This window comes from Oncorhynchus masou, chromosome 5, assembly GCF_036934945.1.
Source record: "Oncorhynchus masou masou isolate Uvic2021 chromosome 5, UVic_Omas_1.1, whole genome shotgun sequence".
Taxonomy (NCBI): Eukaryota; Metazoa; Chordata; class Actinopteri; order Salmoniformes; family Salmonidae; genus Oncorhynchus; species Oncorhynchus masou.
The window spans coordinates 7486635-7502225 of record NC_088216.1 but is presented as its reverse complement, the minus strand read 5'-3'; the positions used below and the strand labels follow the sequence as shown (position 1 = coordinate 7502225).

The following is a 15591-nucleotide window of genomic DNA, read 5'->3' as shown; positions in this document are numbered from 1 at the left end:
CTCCCTCTACATTTTTAGGTAAATTCATTTTCTTACTGTCTATGTTATTAGGATTAAAATAACTTTGGTTGTTGACATTATTACCTGTGTGTCTGCTGTGGCATCACTTCCTCCTGTGGATCTCCTGTAATGAGGGACATAGTGAGTTCTGCTCTCTACTGACCTCTAGTGGAAGTTGATATGTTACTAATACAGTACATCTCAATGAGAGACTCACCTCTTCATATAGCAGTAGATGGTGACAAGAAGAGCTCCAGCAGTCAGGACAGCCCCCACCCCCACCACAGGAACCCAGGGAAACACTGTTGCAGGGTCATGAGTTTATAAATGCATGATGTGAGAATGTAATCTGTAAAATGACAGAGCACAAAAATAGACAGAATGTGTCATACTTACATGTAACATTAATATGGACAGGGACAGTCTCTCTCCCTATAATGTTCAGAGCCTCACAGTAGTATCCCTCTCTGTCCTCAGAGCTGATATTATGGATGGTGTATCTCTGTCCTGATGCTTTTGGTGAGATCACGTTCTTCTTGTACCAGGTGTAGTTTTCCACAGGTGGGTTGGCGTCACTGCTGCAGGTCAGAGTCACTGAACTGCCCTCCACTATTTCACCAGAGGGACTGACTGACACTGAGGTGTTCCTTGGGCCATCTGGTGGACAGTATGAACCAATACAGTGTCTTAAAACAGTGTTGTACATGAGGAACATCATGACACTTGGACTTATGATTGTATGAGTGAAATCAAATTTAAAATGTGTGAATCTCAGATCAAAAGAGAAGGACAGGTGAACTTACAATGAACATCTACATGCACAGAAGTGGAGTTGAGACGTCCATATTTATTCTCAGCCTCACAGTAATATTCTCCTCTGTCCTCAGAGATGATGTTAGTGATGCTGTAACTCTGTCCTGATGCTTTTGGTGAGGATACGTTCTTCTTGTACCAGGTGTATTTGTCCACAGGTGGGTTGGCATCACTGCTGCAGGTCAGAGTCACTGAACTGCCCTCCACTATTTCACCAGAGGGACTGACTGACACTGAGGTGTTCCTTGGTTTATCTGATGGAAAAATGTGTCACAATACTTTCCTTTTGAGATCAGAATATATATCTGTAAAATCATAATTCAAGTAAAATAGAGTTGAAATTGGAGATTATATGCAATACTTACACAACACATTTACAGGAACAAGCTTTGATATTTTGGCTCCAACTTCATTCTCAGCCTCACAGTAATATTCTCCTCTGTCCTCAGAGCTGATATTATGGATGGTGTAGCTCTGTCCAGAATGTCTCATTGACATTTTCTTGTATGTTATCTTGTACCAAGTGTATTTGTCCACAGGTGGGTTTGCATCACTGCTGCAGGTCAGAGTCACTGAACTGCCCTCCACTATTTCACCAGAGGGACTCACTGACACTGAGGTGTTGCTTTGGCCATCTGGTAAAGATTAGGACATAAAAGGTAAGAATACACATAGTATAATGCAAGAATGTGTACTCTTACCTTGCTTGTGGGGGCCAAATAAAACCACCCGCAAGCCAAGTTTGGCCTGCAGACCACCAGTTGTGTAAATCTGGTCTATGTCATGGAAAAAGCAGGTGTTCTTAATGTTTTGTATAATCAGCATGTAGTTCTAGAATTATATCCCACATACTCACATCTGACAGTGAGAGTCTCTTCAGCAGAGGGGAGATCCTCCTGGCCATTAACAGCACAGGAGTATCTGCCTGCATCCTCACTGCTGACTGGGTCTAGGATCAGGTACTTAGTCTCGTGTCTGAACAGACGTTGTCCGTTCTTGTACCAGATGTAAGAGGGGTTGTCCTGCAGAAAGCATATGGACTCACAGAACAGACAAAGCCCCTTTCCCTCTATGATGTTGGTTGGATCCTTAATCCGCACCTGAAGACCTGGAGTAAAAAACATCATTAAAACCCTGAATCACCTGATTACAATAAACAAAGACTTTCCTACACAGAAGGTTCCTATTGTATCAATGTTAAAAAAAGACAACACCCACAGCTGCATGGTCACTGTGGCAGGAACAGGGTTAAACACTTCTGGTAACTCTCCCCAAATCCCCATGTTTTCCAGAATATTCCCAGAATCAGAAGGAATTAATCCTCCAACCAGGATTTCTGGAATTTGGGGAAAGTTACCAACATGTTGCATCACCAGGCAGGAGTCACATTCACCTGTAGGTTGTGAGTTCAGTGTTACCTGTGACAGTCAGAGTTGTTCCAGGGAAACTGTATCCCCATCTTGATGTCTGTGTGTTGAATATGAACTTGTACTCAGCTGAGTCCTCCTCTCTCAGATCTGTGATTCTCAGGGTGGAGCGACCTCTCTCCTTCTCTCCAACATACTCCACACGACCTGCATACCCTGGGTCTGTGGTTAGGTCCTCAGGGATCAACTCATCCCTCCACCTGTCACTCTGTTTAGGACTAAACCAGAGTGTTGATGTGATCGTATCATAACCACTGTCATACGTGGAGGATATATCCACTGATGACCCCTTCAAGGCACAGACTCCCTGATGGGGGTAAGTCACACTCCAACACTTCTGACCACGGACACCTTAAACAATAACATGACAATATAGTGTTTTCTGTATTCTTTTCTCAGATCTTTCTGTGTGATGAGTGTTTCAGATGTGTAATTCCCCAACATGAATGAATGTAGCCTAATGAGGAGGAATACTGTAGTGGAATCTACACTCACACACTGCAGGAGAGTGGAGATCCTCATGGCCTTTTACAGCACAGGAATAACTGTCTGCATCACTAATGTAGTCTGAGTACTGTCTGGAGGTGTCTTCCTTTACTTTGTTTCCGTTCTTGTACCAGATGTAGGTGGGGTTGTCAGTCAGAGTACACGTGCCACAGTTCAGGGTCACCCATCTTGAAAACAGTGAAGTTGTCATCTTTACCTGAAGATCTGGAGAGAAATACAACACACCAAATACTGTTTGAATTTACTGAGTTCTCTTCTGAAGAAATGATGCAAACCAGTCCTATTACAGTCTGTACAGACCATCATCCTGACCCTTATACTGAATGAACACAACACAAGATATGTTGAATTCAAATTACGTTAGTCTGTAGATTGATAATGCACATTTGTATCGAATCTTGGTCTAGTATTTTAACACAGTATTTATTACCTATGACAGACAGTAACTCTGTGTCATACTGCCCTCTCGGATCTGAATAAACTATTTTAGAGACAATAATGACAGTCATTCTCTCTCTCGGATCTCTGTTTCAACTACACTGAAAAAAAATATAAATACAACATGTAAAGTGTTGGTTTCATGTTTCATGAGCTGAAATAATAAATCCCAGAAATGTTCCATATGAACAAAAAGCATATTTGTCTCATGCAGCGTGACACATCTCCTTCACAGAGAGTTGATCAGGCTGTTGATTGTGGCCATACACGTGGTCTGCGGTTGTGAGGCCAGTTGGACGCACTGCCAAATTCTCTAAAACGACATTGGAGGCGGCTTATGGTAGAGAAATGAACATTAATTTCTCTGATAACAGTTCTGGTTGACATGCCTGCAGTCAGCATGTCAATTGCACACTCCCCCAAAACTTGAGACATCTGTGGCATTGTCTTGTGTGACAAAACTGCACAATTTATGGTGGCATTTTATTGTCCCCAGCACAAGTTGCACCTGTGTCATAATAATGCAGTTTAATCAGGTGAGTAAAACATTTAAACGTGTTAACCCTCGCAAGGCTGCAGGCCCAGACGGCATCCCCAGCCGCGCCCTCAGAGCATGCGCAGACCAGCTGGCTGGTGTGTTTACGGACATATTCAATCAATCCCTATACCAGTCTGCTGTTCCCACATGCTTCAAGAGGGCCACCATTGTTCCTGTTCCCAAGAAAGCTAAGGTAACTGAGCTCAACGACTACCGCCCCGTAGCACTCACTTCCGTCATCATGAAGTGCTTTGAGAGACTAGTCAAGGACCATATCACCTCCACCCTACCTGACACCCTAGACCCACTCCAATTTGCTTACCGCCCAAATAGGTCCACAGACGACGCAATCTCAACCACACTGCACACTGCCCCAACTCATCTGGACAAGAGGAATACCTATGTGAGAATGCTGTTCATCGACTACAGCTCGGCATTTAACACCCTAGTACCCTCCAAGCTCGTCATCAAGCTCGAGACCCTGGGTCTCGACCCCGCCCTGTGCAACTGGGTACTGGACTTCCTGACGGGCCGCCCCCAGGTGGTGAGGGTAGGCAACAACATCTCCACCCCGCTGATCCTTAACACTGGGGCCCCACAAGGGTGCGTTCTGAGCCCTCTCCTGTACTCCCTGTTTGCCCACGACTGCGCAGCAACGCACGCCTCCAACTCAATCATCAAGTTTGCGGACGACACAACAGTGGTAGGCTTGATTAACAACAACGACGAGACGGCCTACAGGGAGGAGGTGAGGGCCCTCGGAGTGTGGTGTCAGGACAATAACCTCACACTCAACGTCAACAAAACTAAGGAGATGATTGTGGACTTCAGGAAACAGCAGAGGAACACCCCCTATCCACATCGATGGAACAGTAGTGGAGAGGGTAGTAAGTTTTAAGTTCCTCGGCATACACATCACAGACAAACTGAATTGGTCCACTCACACAGACAGCATCGTGAAGAAGGCGCAGCGCCTCTTCAACCTCAGGAGGCTGAAGAAATTCGGCTTGTCACCAAAAGCACTCACAAACTTCTACAGATGCACAATCGAGAGCATCCTGGCGGGCTGTATCACCGCCTGGTACGGCAACTGCTCCTCCCTCAACCGTAAGGCTCTCCAGAGGGTAGTGAGGTCTGCACAACGGGGGCAAACTACCTGCCCTCCAGGACACCTACACCACCCGATGTTACAGGAAGGCCATAAAGATCATCAAGGACAACACCCAGCCGAGCCACTGCCTGTTCACCCTGCTATCATCCAGAAGGCGAGGTCAGTACAGGTGCATCAAAGCTGGGACCGAGAGACTGAAAAACAGCTTCTATCTCAAGGCCATCAGACTGTTAAACAGCAACCACTAACATTGAGTGGCTGCTGCCAACACACTGACTCAACTCCAGCCACTTCAATAATGGGAATTGATGGGAAAGGATGTAAAATATATCACTAGCCACTTTAAACAATGCTACCTAATATAATGTTTACATACCCTACATTAATCATCTCATATGTATACGTATATACTGTACTCTATCATCTACTGCATCCTTATGTAATACATGTATCACTAGCCACTTTAACTATGCCACTTTGTTTACATACTCATCTCATATGTATATACTGTACTCGATACCATCTACTGTATCTTGCCTATGCTGCTCTGCACCATCACTCATTCATATCTTTATGTACATATTCTTTATCCCCTTACACTGTGTATAAGAAATTAGTTTTCAAATTGTTAGTTAGATTACTTGTTGGTTATTACTGCATTGTCGGAACTGGAATCACAATCATTTCGCTACACTCGCATTAACATCTGCTAACCATGTGTATGTGACAAATAACATTTGATTTGATGTCACACCTGTCAAGTGGATGGGTTATCTTGGGAAAGGAGAAATTCTCACAAACCGGGATGTAAACCAATTTGTGCACATCATTTTGAATCATTTGGAACATTTCTGGGATCTTTTATTTCAGCTCATGTCTCAAGCACATTACATGTTGCATTTTGGTTCAGTATGTCCTCTTATGTGAATTACTACATTCGGAATTTTTCCATCACATACCACTACTGTGTCTGTATGACTGCCCTTAATAAGGTCATTACACTAACAGATGTGAGATGAGTGACAGATTACCTGTGACAGTCAGGGAGACAGGTGAGCCATAAAACTTGTCTCCAGATGTTATGAATCTGAACCTGAACCCAGCAGAGTCACTCAATCTCAGGTCTGTGATTCTCAGGGTACAGTCACTCTCCTTATCCCCAAGGTACTCTATATGACCCTCATACCCTGGCACTGAGCTCAGATCTACAGGATCCATACCAGACCATTTAGTAAACCAGAAAGCTTGTTATCATACCTGTCTCATGATAACTGGGATATGTGTAAGAGCAGGAAATGTCCACTGTTGACCCCTTCAAAGCACAGATCTTCTGATGGGTGTAAGTCACACTCCAACACTTCTGACCTGAAAGACAAGACAATATAATCCCTTTATATTACCAATACACTTATGTTCACCTGCAAGAAAACCCAAAGTCAGTCAAACAGAAGGGGGAAATACCAAAGAGTCACTAAAAAAGACCAAAATGAGACCAGTTTCTAGGAAAGGTTGTGAAAGACACTCATGGGGGTGTCCATTGAAAGTCGACTAGCAACAACAACTGGAACCAGAGACACGAGCACCCACAATATTTTAAGATAAGAAAAAAGTAAAAACCTACACCAAACGTGAAGACAGGAAGCAAACCAAAAAGTGGAGAAAAACAAAAGCAGGGAAGAAATCAGTAAGGGAGAATCAAGTAAAGGTGTTGACTCTCCACATTTCTTAAACTTCATCATTTAAATATCACCTGGGCCAGCAAAGGTGAAATACCTTCCCACTAACCAGATGGACAGGCGAGCACATGTGTAACTAACGAGGTGATCCCATCTCGAAAGAATTAACTCAAAGAAGTCCACACTGTTGATGAAGTAGGAACACTAGTTTTTACCAGTTAAAATCATATGCTGTGAAAGTAACAAGGATGTGACTAGTCCCTCAGCTTTGTAGTTTTTTTTCATTGTTTAAAAAAGGAGTGCAATGGCGTACAAGCACAAAAACATAATGAAAGGTATCTGGCAGAATTAAATCCATCCATTGACTGCATTTTCATGAATTTGATTATATATCTTGAAGCCCATTCAACACTGCGTGGCAAAGCATACAGAACTAAAGCAGAAGTGGACGTCACATTCACAGCAAATTCAATAATGATCGTCTGACGACCTGAAACAAATGTTGTATGTAAAAGTCCACACTTACACACTGCAGGAGAGAGGAGATCCTCATGGCCTTTTACAGCACAGGAGTAACTGTCTGCATCACTAAAGGAGTCTGAGTCCAGGCTGGAAGTGTCCTCCTTTACTTTGTGTCCGTTCTTGTACCAGATGTAGGTGGGGTTGTCAGTCAGAGTACAGGTGGTGATACAGGTCAGTGTCTTACCAGTCACCTTCACCTGAAAACCTGAAGAAAAACAATATCACTGTAAATCCCTTTACTGATTTATCACTCTAATACTAATAAGGAAGATATCCTGTTATACAGACATAAATACAAACCAAGACAATTTTCCTGAACTAAATGGAATTCAACAGTTTAACTATATTGAATGTAACTGTACCCGTTTATTTATTTATTTTACTAGGCAAGTCAGTTAAGAACAAATTCTTATTTTCAATGACGGCCTAGAAACAGTGGGTTAACTGCCTGTTCAGGGGCAGAACGACAGATTTGTACTTTGTCAGCTCAGGGATTCGAACTTGCAACCTTTCGGTTACTCGTCCAACGCTCTAACCACTAGGCTACCCTGTAACTGTACCTGTGACAGACAGAGCGGCTCCAGGTTTGCCAGTATACCTCCATTTCCCTGTCTGATCTGTAAATCTGAACATGTACGTAGCTGAGTCACTCTCTCTCAGGTCTGTGATTGTCAGGGTGTGACCATTCTCTTCATCCTCACGGTACGTCACACGTCCTTTGTAGTCTGGGTCATCCTTCAGATTAACAGGCCCAACAGCATAATTTTTAGTGAACCAGAAGGTTGTTGTGACTGTATAATCACTGGGATGTGTGTAAGAGCAGAACAGATCCACTGTTGACCCCTTCAAGGTACAGATACTCTGAGTGGTGTAAGTCACTCTCCAGCCATCCTGACCCAGTACCACTGAAACACAGTCACACAACACAATGGTATTAGAATTAATCCAATTAATTGGCACACACTGATGCCTGTAGTTTGAAAAACATGTCAAGCTATGAATGAGACCATACCTGTCACAGACCAGAAAAAGACCACCAACACACTTCCAGCTGTTCTCAAGGACATCGTTGCATCTCCCACCCTGTAGTCTTAAAAACATAAACAACAACTCACTCTATAGCTGGTGAATAACTCCGCCTGATACATTGTATAAACTGTAAAGTATAAACTGTAAATGGGGTACTGCGGTCCGTCAAGCTGTACAGCAGCCTAGAGACTGACCACCAGGTTCAATGATAGCTCCTATCCTCTGTGAGAATAAACAGCATGTGACACACACACACACACACACACAGAGCATCTGTAGTGAAGGCCCGTAAGGTCCATTGAGTCTGTATCAAAGTCTAAAGAGCTGGTTGTTATGGATGTAGAAAAGTTAAAACACACATCCTACACAGTATAGAAGTCAAACCTACTCTGGGGTGGCAGGGTAGCCTAGTGGTTAGAGAGTTGGACCAGTTACCGAAAGGTTGCAAGTTCATATCCCCGAGCTGACAAGGTACAAAGCTGTCGTTCTGCCCCTGAACAGGCAGTTAATCCACTGTTCCTAGGCTATCATTGAAAATAAGAATTTGTTCTTAACTGACTTGCCTAGTTAAATAAAATATCAATTTGGTCCTGAAGAGCCCTCAGCTAAATCCACTGTGTCATACACATTTTAAATACTTGATTTGAATGCATCCAAACATTTCAAAAGTCTCTGTATTCATGGTACTCAAGGGTACAGAAGGCACCTCCTTCTCCAAACAGCTAGACTGCCCGCATCAGCTGAAACTGAGCAGTACCGAGCCAGTTGATTTAACCTAGCTTTTGTCAGGTCCTCAATCTGGAGGCCACAAACTGCAGTGGCTCAGACTGCCAAATATCAGCTCCATCAGATTGCACTTCCACCTGTCCAAGCTCCACGAGGGGCTAATATTTAAGCAGCTTCTCTGTAAGGGCCTGCTCCATGTATTCATCAAATGAGCAGCCCACTTCCAAAATGAGCACCCCCCAACAACAATATCTGGCGTATTTGGCACACAGGAAAACACATCATAATCAACATTAGACCAGCTTACCCTTACACAATAACATTTATGCATGTGTGCTGCTGGTGAGACTACTTGCCATCAGGTCAACAAGGTGGTCATGTCTAGCAATGTACAAATTCCCCCCCCCCCCTCCCCCACACACACACACACACAGACAGACACACACAATGCTGTGTTACAATGTTTGTTTGTATGTCTTTTTTACCCTGGTTAATCATCTCATCCCTATGTAGATCAACACTCCAACACTGAGACACTTTATGAATACTGGCCCTGATGTAACAACCAAAACAGAGCTCAAAACATAACAAGTAAAATGATACATTACCCTTCAAGTATATGACTAATGACTAAAAACAAATAACCAGAACATATATTTCAAGATATTTTCAAGAGTACTTACAGAGTGAAGTGAAGGGGAGAAGTCTTGTACAGTGAGTCAACTGACTGGTATTGTGTGGGAACTGCTAGTAAGTGTCAGTTCTGTGGTTGATACATATTTATGTCGTCAGGACACAAGTAGCTGATGCAGAACTGTCCTTTCTTCCTCTAAGATATTAACATGCATGAGGACCAGACCAGCACATCAGAAAAGGGAAGTTACTGTATTAAAATGGGCCCTACATTTCTATAATGGTCAAAATGTCTGTAACGGCTGTCGTGGGATGAAGAAGGTGAGGACCAAGGTGCAGCGTGGTAAGTGTTCATCATTTTAATAAACTGAACACTAAATACAAAGTAACAAAAAGAGAACAACCGAAACAGCTCCATCAGGTGCAACACACACTAAACAGAAAATAACCACCCACAAACAAAAGTGGGAAAACAGGCTACCTAACTATGGTTCTCAATCAGAGACAACAATTGACAGCTGCCTCTGATTGATAACCATACTAGGCCAAACACATAGAAATATAACATAGAAAAAATAACATAGACTACCCAGCTCAACTCACACCCTGACCAACCTAACACAAAGACATAAAAAGGGAACTAAGGTCAGAACATGACAAGTTGAGTATCTGGAGCATCAGCATTTGTGGGTTCGATTATGTGTTATTCTTATCTCTTGCTTTGGGGGGTATTTTCTTAAAACTACATTGTTGGTTAAGGGCTTTAAAGTAAGCATTTCATCGTAAGGTCAACTACACCTGTTTCAGTGCATGTGACAAATAAAATGTTATTTGATTTGATACTACTCCAAAACACAACCCACCATCACTGTGTTTCATGTTAATACTACTCCTAAACACAACCCACCATCACTGTGTGTCATGTTAATACTACTCCTAAACACAACCCACCATCACTGTGTCTCATGTTAATACTACTCCTATACACAACCCACCATCACTGTGTGTCATGTTAATACTACTCCTAAACACAACCCACCATCACTGTGTCTCATGTTAATATTACTCCTAAACACAACCCACCATCACTGTCGCATGGTAATACTACTCCTATACACAACCCACCATCACTGTGTGTCATGTTAATACTACTCCTAAACACAACCCACCATCACTGTGTCATCCCACCATCACTGTGTTAATACTACTCCTAAACACAACCCACCATCACTGTGTCTCATGTTAATACTACTCCTAAACACAACCCACCATCACTGTGTCTCATGTTAATACTACTCCTAAACACAACCCACCATCACTGTGTCTCATGTTAATACTACTCCTAAACACAACCCACCATCACTGTGTCTCATGTTAATACTACTCCTAAACACAACCCACCATCACTGTGTCTCATGTTAATACTACTCCTAAACACAACCCACCATCACTGTGTCTCATGTTAATACTACTCCTAAACACAACCCACCATCACTGTGTCTCATGTTACATACTGTGTCTCATCCTAAACACAACCCACCATCACTGTGTCTCATGTTAATACTACTCCTAAACACAACCCACCATCACTGTGTCTCATGTTAATACTACTCCTAAACACAACCCACCATCACTGTGTCTCATGTTAATACTACTCCTAAACACAACCCACCATCACTGTGTCTCATGTTAATACTACTCCTAAACACAACCCACCATCACTGTGTCTCATGTTAATACTACTCCTAAACACAACCCACCATCACTGTGTCTCATGTTAATACTACTCCTAAACACAACCCACCATCACTGTGTCTCATGTTAATACTACTCCTAAACACCCACCATCACTGTGTCTCATAAACACAACCCACCATCACTGTGTCTCATGTTAATATACTCCTAAACACAACCACCATCACTGTGTCTCATGTTAATACTACTCCTAAACACAACCCACCATCACTGTGTCTCATGTTAATACTACTCCTAAACACAACCACCATCACTGTGTCTCATGTTAATACTACTCCTAAACACAACCCACCATCACTGTGTCTCATGTTAATACTACTCCTAAACACAACCACCATCACTGTGTCTCATGTTAATACTACTCCTAAACACAACCCACCATCACTGTGTCTCATGTTAATACTACTCCTAAACACAACCCACCATCACTGTGTCTCATGTTAATACTACTCCTAAACACAACTCTCACTGTGTCTCATGTTAATACATCAACACAACCCACCATCACTGTGTCTTGTTAATACTACTGTAAACACAACTTACCATCACTGGGCCATTTTAAAACTGTCTAAACACAACCCACCATCACTGTGTCTCATGTTTATACTACTCCTAAACACAACCCACCATCACTGTGTCTCATGTTAAAATCCTAAACACAACCCACCATCACTGTGTTTTGTTAATACTACTCCTAAACACAACCCACCATCACCTCATTTAATACTACAAACACAACCCTATCACTGCTCATGTTATTTATCAAACACAACCCAATCATGTTGGTCATGTTAATGTATCCTAAACACAACCCAATCAGATGAATATCAAAAAATCTTATTTATACATCAACACACGCACTGCGTTACACACACACACACACACACACACCATTTTCAAAATGTCTCCACAACAATCTATTGCACTCAGAGCTCTTAAAATAGCAAGCACAAGTTTTTGTGTAACATGTACAATTTACATCCCATCATTTGTAGCACACAGTGTATAGCTCAGTATTTATCAAGGGTGCCAATCATGTTGGTCATGACTGTATATCCAACAATCAGATGAATATCAAAACATTTATTTATTCACACACACACGCATGCGTACACACACACACACATGCACACAGTTCTACTTTGACAGTGAACATGACCCTGTTGAATGGAGATCTGGGTGTTACTGGCAAACTCTACTGATCATGTTTTAAACATGTAAATGAATAAACTGAACTAAACTAAACACATGAAACCAAAGTCCAGGGTCTGTATTCACAAAGTGTATCAGAGTAGGAGAGCTGATCTGGGATCAGTTTAGCCTTTTAGATCATAATTATATGGACCGTCTGAGACACTTTATGAATACAGGCCCTGATGTAACAACCAAAACACAGTTCAAAATAAACCAACAAGTACAAAGACACAGTAAGTCATGTGATGTTTGGCTAAAAAAGTAAAAACTAAAACTATATTTCAAGATATCGTCAAGTGTACTTACAGAGTGAAGTGAAGGGGAGAGGTCTTGTACAGTTAGTCAACTTACTGTCACTGCGTGGAAACAAGAAGTAGTCTACTGTAAGTATTAGTAGAAGCAGGCGTAGCCTAAGTGTGAGTTCTGTGGTTGACACATTTTAAAGTAGCCTAGTCAGGCCATTAACATGCAGGAACAGCATGTCACATAAGGGATGTTACTGTATCTAAATAGAAAATGGTCTAGTCAGAATACTGTAGTTACATTTCTTTATTTGAGGAGTGGACCTACATGTTTTACAAGAGACAAAATGTGACCCATTCCCATCACTCCTCATCAGCTGGTACTGAAGGTTCCAGAACAGATGAAAGGGGAGTATCTTTGGTTCCAGTGTTCTAGACTAGAGCTCTCCCTACTGATATCTCTACATTACTGCAGCCTCCAGGCTTCATATGTCCCCACTTGTCAGATGAAAATATACAAAATAGAAGGTAAAATAACATTTGAAAAAGTAAAAGGTATATAGAATTAACCAGGCGCGAACATAAAAATACTGTGATATTGGGACTTATGTTGAACTGACATTTGAATTGAGCGAACAAGTGAGCTCAGCTAGCTTGTTAGCTACATGAAGATTTTTCCTAAATAAACTAGCATTTCTCTGCATCACACAGCTACTCTGAATGGACTGAAATGTGATCAATATGATGCGCTGCCGCTGAATTACAGCAAGAACCCATAGTTAACTAGTGACCTAGTTAGTGAGCCTACTTTTAGCTATCAACAACAGTGAGCTGTCATTATGACAAGGCCAAGGCAAGCTGCTCTGAATGTCCAGTGTGTTCTTGTGTGAAAGAGATGTGTTCAGCTCACTAATCTTCAGAACAATGGACTCAAAGTGAACCCTGACATGAATATAACTAAGTCTGTCTGGGATTATTGTGTCCTACTGTATCTGAGTGATGCGTGTTTTTTTTTAAATGACAATTAATAATCTTTCATGTATTTTGTTATTTCTGCTTCGTTATTGTTATTTTATTGTGATTTAGTTGTAGTTTTATTTACAATTTTTATTTAAAAAAAATAGAATATTACCTTCCATAAAAAAACTGCATTGTTGCTTAATAACCATTTAATAACCATTTCACAGTAAGGTCTACCTGTTGTATTTGAAGCATGTTTCAAATACAATTAGATTTGTGTGTTTAGGCACTGGACATTGCTCCCTCTGACACTGGGATTCTGAATATCTAGAAGTCTGAGCCGTCAGTGGACGGGGACAGGAGGGTTATTCTACTAGCTGACATATGGAATTGTTTTAAGGTGGTCATACCATGGATCATTTAGCTATTTGATTTTGAATTATAGTACCCCTTTAGGTAAAAAGGAGAAGGAGAAGAACTAATGTTTGTGAGAGCAGGCAGGTGACTGCAATATAGTCTGCTGGGAACATGCCCCATATTCAAGTGTAATTCAATTCAAAAATAACATTTATTTATCCCCTGTAGGGGCAATTACTAGGCACCCTTTGGCATCAGGCTGGCACTGAGTCTCACAATGACATCACAAGGGGTCACATGTCCAGTCACATGACCATACACACACAGTAAAACACATGAGTACAACAGATGTCATCCCCCTTAGTGTCTACAACATTGTCATCATAGAGGCGGTTCACGGGGCAAAGATCCCTTCAAGTTCCAATGATGATTTCATTTCCATGTTTCACAGCTCAGGCCGAGGGAGATTTACATTTACAGTAGAGAACATAGTATTAGAATGTAGAACTTAGAGAGTATCAATCTCCCCACACCTACAGTACAGAACATAGAGAGTATCAGAGTTCTACATTCTAATTATATCTCCCCACACCTACAGTACAGAACATAGAGAGTATCAGAGTTCTACATTCTAATTATATCTCCCCTCACCTACAGTACAGAACATAGAGAGTATCAGAGTTCTACATTCTAATTATATCTCCCCTCACCTACAGCACAGAATGTAGAAGGAGGAGAGGAAGGGATGGAGGTGAACACAGTCAAAATACAAGCAATGTAGGAACAGGGTGCTATTTGAGACGGCATATAGAACCTATAACTGTAGAAATGTATACTGTGGAATAACCACAAATAAACATATTCACCCACTGGAGTCCTGAGGGGAGGAGAGGTCCATCACTGGAGTCCTGAGGGGAGGAGAGGTCCATCACTGGAGTCATGGGGGGAGGAGAGGTCCACCACTGGAGTCATGGGGGGAGGAGAGGTCCATCACTGGAGTCATGAGAGGAGGAGAGGTCCACCACTGGAGCCCTGAGGGGAGGAGAGGTCCATCACTGGAGTCATGGGTGGAGAGGAGTGGTCCACCACTGGTCCTGGGAGGGGGAGAGGTCCACCACCGGAGTCCTGAGAGGAGGGGAGGTCCATCACTGGAGTCCTGAGGGGAGGAGAGGTCCATCACTGGAGTCCTGAGGGGAGGAGAGGTCCATCACTGGAGTCCTGAGGGGAGGAGAGGTCCACCACTGGAGTCATGGGGGGAGGAGAGGTCCACTACTGGAGTCATGGGGGGAGGAGAGGTCCATCACTGGAGTCATGAGAGGAGGAGAGGTCCACCACTGGAGCCCTGAGGGGAGGAGAGGTCCATCACTGGAGTCATGGGTGGAGAGGAGTGGTCCACCACTGGTCCTGGGAGGGGGAGAGGTCCATCACTGGAGTCCTGATGGGAGGAGAGGTCCATCACTGGAGTCCTGAGAGGGGGAGAGGTCCACCACTGGAGTCATGAGGGGAGGAGAGGTCCATCACTGGAGTCATGAGGGGAGAGGAGAGGTCCATCACTGGAGTCATGAGGGGAGAGGAGAGGTCCATCACTGGAGTCATGAGGGGAGAGGAGAGGTCCATCACTGGAGACATGAGGGGAGAGGAGAGGTCCACCACTGGAGTCATG

The 15591-nt window shown here is 42.8% G+C and overlaps 2 protein-coding genes across 2 annotated transcripts; both read right to left on the bottom strand.

The window, feature by feature from the left end:
- Window positions 1-260: 260 nt before the first annotated feature.
- LOC135525787 (B-cell receptor CD22-like) lies at window positions 261-6066 on the bottom strand. The gene is made up of 8 exons (XM_064953647.1): window positions 5866-6066; window positions 2736-2951; window positions 2232-2591; window positions 1670-1921; window positions 1179-1448; window positions 804-1067; window positions 397-657; window positions 261-349 (listed from the first exon to the last, which is right to left on the bottom strand). Exons 1-8 carry the CDS (start codon window positions 6050-6052, stop codon window positions 261-263), a joined length of 1899 nt encoding a protein of 632 aa, XP_064809719.1. The 5' UTR covers window positions 6053-6066.
- Window positions 6067-6333: 267 nt separating this feature from the next.
- LOC135525781 (uncharacterized) lies at window positions 6334-12734 on the bottom strand. Its single transcript, XM_064953632.1, has 5 exons — window positions 12676-12734; window positions 8045-8122; window positions 7593-7937; window positions 7037-7237; window positions 6334-6395 (listed from the first exon to the last, which is right to left on the bottom strand). The coding sequence occupies exons 2-5, from the start codon at window positions 8097-8099 to the stop codon at window positions 6334-6336; spliced, it is 663 nt and encodes a 220-aa protein (XP_064809704.1). The 5' UTR covers window positions 8100-8122; window positions 12676-12734.
- Window positions 12735-15591: the final 2857 nt, after the last annotated feature.

Coding starts and splice junctions, on each gene's coding strand:
- LOC135525787 (XM_064953647.1), bottom strand. CDS start 6,052: ATGGATCCTGTAGATCTGAGCTCAGTGCCAGGGTATGAGGGTCATATA. Junction 1,922..2,231: donor AACAACTCTGACTGTCACAG/GTAACACTGAAC, acceptor TTTTTACTCCAG/GTCTTCAGGTGCGGATTAAG. Junction 350..396: donor TGTCCATATTAATGTTACAT/GTAAGTATGACA, acceptor GTCATTTTACAG/ATTACATTCTCACATCATGC.
- LOC135525781 (XM_064953632.1), bottom strand. CDS start 8,099: ATGTCCTTGAGAACAGCTGGAAGTGTGTTGGTGGTCTTTTTCTGGTCT. Junction 7,938..8,044: donor CTTTTTCTGGTCTGTGACAG/GTATGGTCTCAT, acceptor ACTGTGTTTCAG/TGGTACTGGGTCAGGATGGC. Junction 6,396..7,036: donor TCTCCTCTCTCCTGCAGTGT/GTAAGTGTGGAC, acceptor CTCTGGTTCCAG/TTGTTGTTGCTAGTCGACTT.